The sequence below is a fragment of the Callithrix jacchus genome, chromosome 13 (assembly GCF_049354715.1).
Source record: "Callithrix jacchus isolate 240 chromosome 13, calJac240_pri, whole genome shotgun sequence".
In the NCBI taxonomy this organism is placed as follows: Eukaryota; Metazoa; Chordata; class Mammalia; order Primates; family Cebidae; genus Callithrix; species Callithrix jacchus.
This window is the reverse complement of record NC_133514.1, coordinates 38821475-38830303: the sequence shown is the minus strand read 5'-3', so window position 1 is coordinate 38830303 and position 8829 is coordinate 38821475. Positions and strand designations below refer to the sequence as shown.

Below are 8829 nucleotides of genomic sequence, written 5' to 3'. Positions count from 1 at the left end.
TGCCACCACGCCTAGCTAATTTTTGTATTTTTAGTAGAGACAGGGTTTTGCCGTGTTGGTCAGGCTGGTCTCAAACTCATGACCTCAGGTGATCTGCCCTCCTAAGCCTCCCAAAGTGCTGGGATTATAGGCATGAGCCACTATGTCCGCTCCAACCCTCTTTTTCACTCACACCCAGAGTCAGCCAGAGAACCAGTCTGAAGAATTCAGACAGCAGATCCAAGGGGACGCCAGAGAATGAAGCTGGAGCCCTGATGATACTGTGTCCCTCTGAACTGAATTTCGACTGAAGTCAGTTATACCCTGGCCTGCCCAGTTAGGTGCCAATACGTTCTCTCTGTTGCTCAAGTTGGTTTGGACTAGGTCTTTTTAAAATTACCTGCAGCATAAATGGTTCTCATTGGCACACAATAAAATACTCACAGCTGAAATGTTAAGTGAAGAAAATATGCTGAAAATGACATATAAATGTTGGTAACAATTCCTTTAAAATATAAATGCCAAAGAATAGAAACCGGCCAGGCGCGGTGGCTCAAGCCTGTAATCCCAGCACTTTGGGAGGCCAAGGCGGGTAGATCACGAGGTCAAGAGATCGAGACCATCCTGGTCAACATGGTGAAACCCTGTCTCTACTAAAAATACAAAAAATCAGCTGGGCATGGTGGCGAGTGCCTGTAATCCCAGCTACTCAGGAGGCTGAGGCAGGAGAATTGCCTGAACCCAGGAGGCGGAGGTTGTGGTGAGCCGAGATCGCGCCATTGCACTCCAGCCTGGGTAACAAGAGCGAAACTCCGTTGCAAAAAAAAAAAGAAAAAAAAAATTAGCTGGGCGTGGTGACAGGCGCCTGTAATCCCAGCTACTCGGGAGGCTAAGGCAGGAGAATCTCTTGAACCTGGGAGGTGGAGGTTGCAGTGAGCTGAGATCATGCCACTGCACGCCGGCCTGGTGAACGAGAGGGAGACTCTGTCTCAAAGAAAAAAAAGAGTTGTTAAACATCAAAAAGAAAAGAAAGCAACATGCCGCCTGACTCTATAGAGGCTGGCTCTTTTCTCCCCTTAGCCTCTGCTGTCTACACTCACTAGTTGGCCATCACTGAAACTTAACAAATGGCCGGGTGTGGTGGCTCACACCTGTAATCCCAGCACTTTGGGAGACCACAGCTGGCTGATCACCTGAGGCCAGGAGTTCGAGGCCAGCAACACACCAAGACTCTTAAAAAAACAACAACAACAACAAACTTAAATGTATATAGAAGTCTTGGCTCTAGATAACTGAGAGAAATGAAAGTGGCTTAGTGAGTTGCTGACCATATTACTTCTAATAATAGAATTCTTTATTAAAACAACTATGGAAGAAAACAGTGCTTTCTTTCTATTCCTTTTAAAATCTGGGGCACTTTGCAAAATGGAAATTAATGCCTTGACTTGCATTGCTATGTGATCTGGGGTTTTCACTTCTGCAGAGAAAGCCCCACTTGGCTTATTGGCTGCCTTTCTTGCCCTGTGTCTTTTTTTTTTTTTAATTTGTATAAATGTATGGAGTACGAATGTAAGTTTGTTAGATGCATACATCGCATAGGGCTGACATCAGGGCTTTTAGGGTATCCGTAATCCCAATAGCATACATTGTATCTGTTAAGTAATCTCCCATTATCTTTGCCCTGTCTTCTAAGCAGCTGGCTTGTTATTTTGGATTGAGCCACTTGGGGCTAGGGAAGAGAAGGCAGGGAGTGAGGGAAACGTGCCTGGGAATTCCAGGAGATTGTTATCCTGCCCTGGCCTCTCTCTCAGGGGATTCTCCTCAAGTACCTTGGAATGTTCTCGTGGCCCCTGTGGATCGCCACCACAAAGATCATGAGGTTCTGTTGCCCTGGCAACCAGTTGTCCAGCGCCTCTGCACTGGAGCTGCCAAGATGCCAGGAAGAGGCAGGACCACTCGGCCCAGCCTTGGAGGAAGACTTCTGAGTAAAAGCGGCACACAGGAGCAGAGACACAGTCTTGGCTCCAATTTCATCTCAGTTATGCCCACCCTTTCTGTGTTCATGGATGTGCCCCTCGTCCATAAGCTAGAGGGCAGCTTGTTAAAGGCCTACAAACAAGATGATTACCCCAAAAAGATGTTCCTAGCCTATAAAGGTAGATGCCTAGCAGTGCTGGAGTATAAGACTTAAGTGGTGGGAACTGCCTCTAGGAGGACAGTGTTTCCTGCCGCAGTGGGAGGGGTGTGGCCCAAGCTTCTGTGGGAGGAGAAATCTTTCTTGTTAACAGAATTGCCCAGTGGGGAAAAGCTCAGAGAAGGTCCCCCATCATTCCATGCTCTCTGCCCTACTCTGGAAGCTTCTAGCAGTTTGGTGAGAGCTATGTCCTCTTCCACAACTCTATTCGTGGGGGCCTGCATGGCCATCCCACATTTCTTCAGCCTCTCCCCTTACCTTCTCTCTCTCTCCTTCTATTCTTGAACCGAGAACGGTTCCCCAAATTGAGCCTTATGATATGCAACTGGGTCTCCCCACTGTGAAAGTCAGGGTTACCTTTATTTAGCTTCATCTATCTATAACTCTCATTTTGCAGAACAGGGTGAGAAGCGGGCCCTTCCTGACTCATCCTGACAGAGAGTGGGGATCTGGGCCTGCACAACCTTAAACCCAAAAGGGACCTTGGAGGGCCCCCTGGTATGGATAAGGGGGACACCTGAGGCACAGAGAGTCCACAGCTCTAGCCGTCAAAGGGTAGAGTAAGGATCAGAATCCCAATCCAGTGGTATTTTTGGAGATGGGGCCTCACTCTGTTGCCCAGGCTGGAGCACAGGGGCAAGATCTCAGCTTGTTGCCACCTTTGCCTCCTGAGCTCAAACCAATCTCCTGCCTCAGCCTCTTGACCAGCTGGGATGACAGGTGCTGGCGGCCAGGTCTGGCTGTTTTGTGTTTTTTTGTAGAGGCAGGGTTTTATCATGTTGGCAAGGCTACTCTCGAACTCCTGAACTCAAGCGATCCGCCCACCTTGGCCTCCCCAAATTCTGGGATTACAGGCCTGAGCCACCCACCCCGGGCTTGTATAATTTTTAACCTTTAAAATGGCATAGGTTTCAGTTGTCTTTTTAAAAAAGACAAAAATAGTACACATTTACTAACAGCACATTGTTTTTACCAAGGAGAAAAGAAAGGGGAAAGTTTTCTTTTCACAGGGACCTTCCCAATGCCCCAAGGAGTCCAGGGCAGACTTGTCTGTGGGCTGTCTGCAGAGCTCAGCCCCGGGGGCCCAAACCAAGCACCTGATGCTCCCTCTGTGGTTTTCCTCACAGTCTGCATGACAAATGAAGGCCATCCCTGGGTCTCTCTCGTGGTGCAGAAGGTCCGACTCCAGATTTCACAGGATCCCTCCCTGAATTATGAGTACTTGCCCACAATGGGCATGAAATCATTCATTCAGGCCTCTCTGGAGCTCCTCTTTGGAAAGCACAGCCAAGCCATTGTGGAGAACAGGGTGAGAAGCGGGCCCTTCCCGACTCATCCTAACACAGAGAGTGGGGATCTGGGCCTGCACAACCTTAAACCCAAAAGGGACCTTGGAGGGCCCCCTGGTATGGATAAAGGGGACACCTGAGGCGCAGAGAGTCCACAGCTTTAGCCGTCAAAGGGTAGAGTAAGGATCAGAATCCCAATCCAGTGGTATTCCCACCTGCTCATACTGCTGATTTGAAAGCTCTTTCAAGATAAAAATGATCTGAATAGGAGGTGGTGTTAGTATTCCCATTACTGCTTTATTTTTAATTTATTATATACATTTTTTGAGACAAAGTCTCACTCTGTCATCCAGGCTAGAGTGCAGTGGTACGATCTTGGCTCACTGCAACCTCCACCCCTCAGGTTGAAGCGATTCTCATGCCGCAGCCCTCTGAGTAGCTGGAGTCACAGGCGTGCACCACCACGCCTGGCTAATTTTTGTGTTTTTGTTAGAGACAGGGTTTCACCATGTTGGCCAGGCTGCTCTCAAACTCCTGGCCTCAGGGGACCGCCTGCCTCGGCCTCCCAAAGTGCTCGGATTATAGGCATGAGCCACCACGCCCAAACTCCATTACTGTTATAGAGAGTATTTTCTGTTTATTTCTATTTATTTATTTGAGACAGAGTCTCACTCTGTGGCCCAGGCCGGAGTGCAGTGGCCTGATCTCGGCTCACTGCAGCCTCCGCCACCTGGGTTCAAGTGATTCCCTTGCCTAAGCCTCTTGAGTAGCTGGGATTACAAGTGCCTGTCACCACATCCAGCTAATTTTTGTATTTTTAGTAATGACAGGGACCAAACTGGTCTTGAACTCCTGACCTCAGGTGATCCACCCTCATCGGCTTCCCAAAGTGCGGGGATTACAGGCGTGAGCCACCATGCCCACCACGCCCAGCCTATTTCTGTCTATTTCTTGCTGGCAGGTAGGGGGTGTACACACTGTTGGTGACAGTGGCGCCTTCCAGCTTGGAGTCCAGTTTCTCAGAGCTTGGCATAAGGATTCTCATATAGTTTACATCATCTCTTCTCAAAAAGGTGAGTCTTACCCAAGATGAGGCGACAGCAAATCCACATCCCCTGTTCCTAATCCTCACCTGACTGCTGTCTTCACTGTTATCCCTCATTCTCTGTCACGAGCAAAATGGAGGACAAGCCAAGCTATCTATGTCCTTTTCCTGTTAACGTCCCACCTTCAGCCACTGACTCTCAGCCCCACACTCCAGTACCTGTCTCTGTCTGTTTCCCATGTACCAGCTGGTGGGGGCTGTGTTCCTACAGAACTGCATGGACTCATCTTCCAGGACACGGGCTTTACAGTTTATGAATACTCCATCTGGGACCCCAAGAAGCTATGCATGGACCCTGACAAACTCCTCAATGTGGTGGAGGTAGACAAACTCCTCCCTAGATCTGACTTAAAGCCTAAGGTTCCTCTCCTCCCCATACCCCTTAAATCATCCAATACCTTTTCCAGGTTTGAATTTGCCTGGCCCTTCAATGGTAACTAACATGGAGGAGCACTTTATCCCCAAATGCCCTGGGGCCGCCACTCCTGGGTAGGGGAAGTACCTGATGAGACCATCTCTACCTGCAGCAGATCCCACATGGCTGCATCCTTGTGATCGGGAACATTATTGACTGCAAGTTGACACCAAGTGAGTGGGCAAAGTTGATGTCCGTGATAAAGGTAAACCCAATCTCCCGCCTGACCTTCCTGTCTTTTAATCTCTGCTCTCCCCTCCATCCGACTCATTCTTTCTTTGTTCTCCTTTCTCCTACAGAGCAAGCAGATATTTCCATTTTTTGATATTCCCTGCCAAGGTTTATACACCAGTGACTTGGAAGAAGATACAAGAATCTTACAATACTTTGTGTCTCAAGGCATTGAGTTCTTCTGCAGCCAGTCTCTGTCCAAGAATTTCGGCATTTATGGTATGGTACAGGCAGAAGGAGAGGGGAGGGTCTGTTGCGAAATGGCGCTGCGTTCACAGCACAGTGATGTTTTCCACATCTCATCCTCTGGAGGGAGCCACAGACTCCAGGGAGAGCACGTATGAAGGCAGAAGTGGGAACACTGAGCTAGAATTTGGTTCTGTTACTAAATCTGGCCACTCGCCCCAGCTCAGCTTAGATAATTTCACCCTCAGGACTTTGTTTCCTCAACTATGAGATGAGAGGGTGGGGCTGGCATGGTGGTTGACACCTGTAATCCCAGTCCACACCTCCCAATCCCTTCTTTGGGAGGTCGAGACTGGGTGATCACTTGAGGCTGGGAATTTAAGACCAGCCTGGGCAACACAGTGAGACCCTGTCTCTACAAACAATTAAAAAAGTTAGCCGGGCATGGTGGTACACACCAGTAGTCCTAGCTACCCAGGAGGCTGAGGCAAGAGGTTCACTTAAGCCCGGGAGGTTGAGGTTGCAGTGAGCTATGATTCCACCATGGCACTCTAGCCTGGGCAATGGAGAGAGATGGTCACTTAGAAAACAACCACCACAAAAATAAAAATAAAAATAAAGAAAATAGAACTTAGTGCTCTTTCAAGTTCCTTCCTCCTTTAAGACTCTGACTATGGATACTTCTGCTGGAAGGAGAGCCTCTGGCAACTTCCAGGAGCCTGAATACCATCCTGGCTGGGCTGCAATGAGGGCCTCCTGGTTCAACCTTTTCTTCTACAAGGTTAGAGGTTGAGGTCTAGGTGAAGGCCTTGGGAGTGAAGGAAGGGGCTGAGGTGTCTTCTCCACACTGCAGATGAAGGAGTGGGGATCCTAGTGGTGGTGGCAGTCAACAACCAGCAGCTGCTGTGCGTCCTTTCCCAGCTGATGAGATTAGCCCAGGCCCTATGGCTAAACCCTCCCAACACGGGTGCCCGGATCATCACCTCCATCCTCTGCAACCCGGCTCTGCTGGGAGAATGGTAAGGGTGAGGGCTGGAGCAGGAAGGGATGAGAGAGGCCCTGGGTGCCTGCAGACATGCTGATCCCCGGATTCAGCAGGGTGCTTTTCTCTGGCCCATGTGACCTCTTTGCTCCATCCATTCATCAGCATTTACTGAGGACCTGATGTGTACCAATGGCAGTGGCTATGCCAAGGGTTGCCTTAGGGGACAGAGTGATAGAACATTCATTTTGTACCCAGGCCAATGAGTTATCTGAACTCTTCCAGATTGCTCGGGGATATTAGACAGCCATTAGAGGCTTGCAACTCTGGCAAAATCTACCTGGAGGCCTCCTTGGCTTGCTTAAGTTACTACAGGGTCAAACCTCCCTCCCACTCATAGCCATCCCAGAGCCTCAGGCACTCTGCTGGGGGGCCTTTGAAGGTAAAAAGAGTGGACTGGCAATAAGGGAGGTTTGAAAGCAAGGGGGACCTCACACCCTTCTTTCTCATTGTCCTTTCTTGGTAGGAAGCAGAGTCTAACAGCCGTTGTGGAGAAAGCCATGCTAACTAAGGAAAAAGTGAAGGAGAAGCTCCGGCTCCTGGGAACCCCTGGCTCCTGGGGTCACATCACTGAGCAGAGTGGGACCCATGGCTATCTTGGACTCAACTGTAAGGGTCTAGGGAGTAGGTGTCCCCCCTTTCTGACCTCTGGCCTGTATTTGAGCATCAAACTTCACTGACTAGGTGACCAGTTCCTAGCTTCACTCCAGATTTTGATTCTGTCCTCTGGAAAATGGGCTGCTTTAAAGACGCTTCTGGACCCCCAGAAGTACTGACACTTCCTGTCGATACTTGGGTGCTGGGCGAGGTGGCTCACACCTCTGTAATCCCAGCACTTTGGGAAGCTGAGGCAGGTGGATCACCTGAGGTCAGGAGTTCGAGACCAGCCTGGCCAACATGGTGGAACCCCAGCTCTACTAAAAAAACAAAAACAAAAATTAGCAGAGCATGGTGGTGCATCCTATATTCCTAGCTACTTGGGAGGCTGAGGCAGGAGAATCACTTGAACCCAGGAGGCAGAGGTTCCAGTGAGCCAAGATCACACCATTGCACTCCAGCCTGGGCAACAAGCGTGAAACTCCATCTCAAAAATAATAAATAAATAAATGAATAATAAAATAAACCAGTCTGGGCTAGAGGGGAATTTGAGATGGCCAGTGTCAGGATCTGAGACCTTGCCATGACTGCAGTCCAGCAGGTGGAATACCTGGTCAGGAAGAAGCACATTTACATCCCCAGGAACAGTCAGATTAACTTCAGCTGTGTCAATGCCAACAACATAGATTACATCGCTGAGAGCATCAATGAGGCCATCCTCTTCACAGAAGGCTCAGAGTAGTGCCTTCCAAAGGAAACAAACCCCTGATTGGAATAAAACTTTAGTCTTTGCAAAAATCTTGTGCTGATTATTTATTGCTACAATTCATTTTTTTACAAAAGGCTTTGTTTATTTATGAAGCAATGGTCTGGCCTCAGTAAAGGAGTGGGGGGGCAGAGAGAGAAAGGCCCAGAGGGAAGGGTCATTGGCCGTCTCATATTAACTGAGCACCTACTGCATTAAGGCCCTGAGATGGCTGTGAAAGGGAGTGCAAAAAACAGGTATGATCCAATCTGTTTTCTCCAGACACTTAGAGTCTAGTCGGGGGGACAAGCCTTACTCACATAAAACACTTAAGTAACATTTTAAGGTTGAATGTGATGAAAATCACAGTGGATTATATAAATAGAAAATGTGCCAGGAATTTAGAAAAGAAATACTTCAAAGTGGGCCAGAATAGATGGGGAGCATCTCATGAGGAGGTAGGACTTGGTTGGGATATTGACAGATAGATGAATGGATTGGATGCATAACAACTAATGGAAGCTGGAAGGATGTCTTAGGTCAATAACAACCTGAGCAAGTGTCACTGACATGATATAAAAAATAAATGTTTGTGGGCGTCTGCTAATCCATGGGACTCTGCAACCCCCCAGGATACCAACAGGTATATGACACAGTTGATACCCTCTGACACTATTTATAAGGTTGAAAGGAAAACTTATTTTCTCTCTCCTCCACTGTGATTCTCAATTCTGACACCAGATTGTGTAGGGCTTTCCCCATACAGTTAATTCAATTCTCTGGTGGACATCAGTTGGGTGTCTGACAATTCAATAGATAGAATAGATTCTTTTTTTTTTCTTGAGATGGAGTCTTGCTCTGTTGCCCAGGCTGGAGTGCAGTGGTGCAATCTTGGCTCACCGCAACCACGGCCTACCAGGTTCAAGCGATTCTCCTGCTTCAGCCTCCCAAGTAGCTGGGACTACAGGCACCAGGCATGTGTCACCATGCCGGGCTAATTTTTGTATTTTTAGTAGAGACAGGGTTTTGCCATGTTGGCCAGGTTG

General features: G+C 48.5%; 1 protein-coding gene across 4 annotated transcripts; it reads left to right on the top strand.

The window, feature by feature from the left end:
• Positions 1-1882: 1882 nt before the first annotated feature.
• Positions 1883-7825, top strand: GOT1L1 (glutamic-oxaloacetic transaminase 1 like 1). Of its 4 annotated transcripts, none has more exons than XM_035269787.3 (9): positions 1883-2135; positions 3301-3482; positions 4424-4535; positions 4779-4888; positions 5098-5187; positions 5282-5432; positions 6253-6418; positions 6908-7050; positions 7632-7825. In XM_035269787.3, exons 1-9 carry the CDS (start codon positions 1913-1915, stop codon positions 7778-7780), a joined length of 1326 nt encoding a protein of 441 aa, XP_035125678.1. In that variant the 5' UTR covers positions 1883-1912; the 3' UTR covers positions 7781-7825. The 4 variants fall into 4 exon arrangements, with proteins under 4 accessions (XP_035125678.1, XP_002807535.4, XP_035125677.1 ...); XM_002807489.6 differs by having other exon boundaries at positions 5095-5187; XM_035269786.3 differs by having other exon boundaries at positions 4755-4888.
• The last annotated feature ends 1004 nt before the right edge of the window (positions 7826-8829 follow it).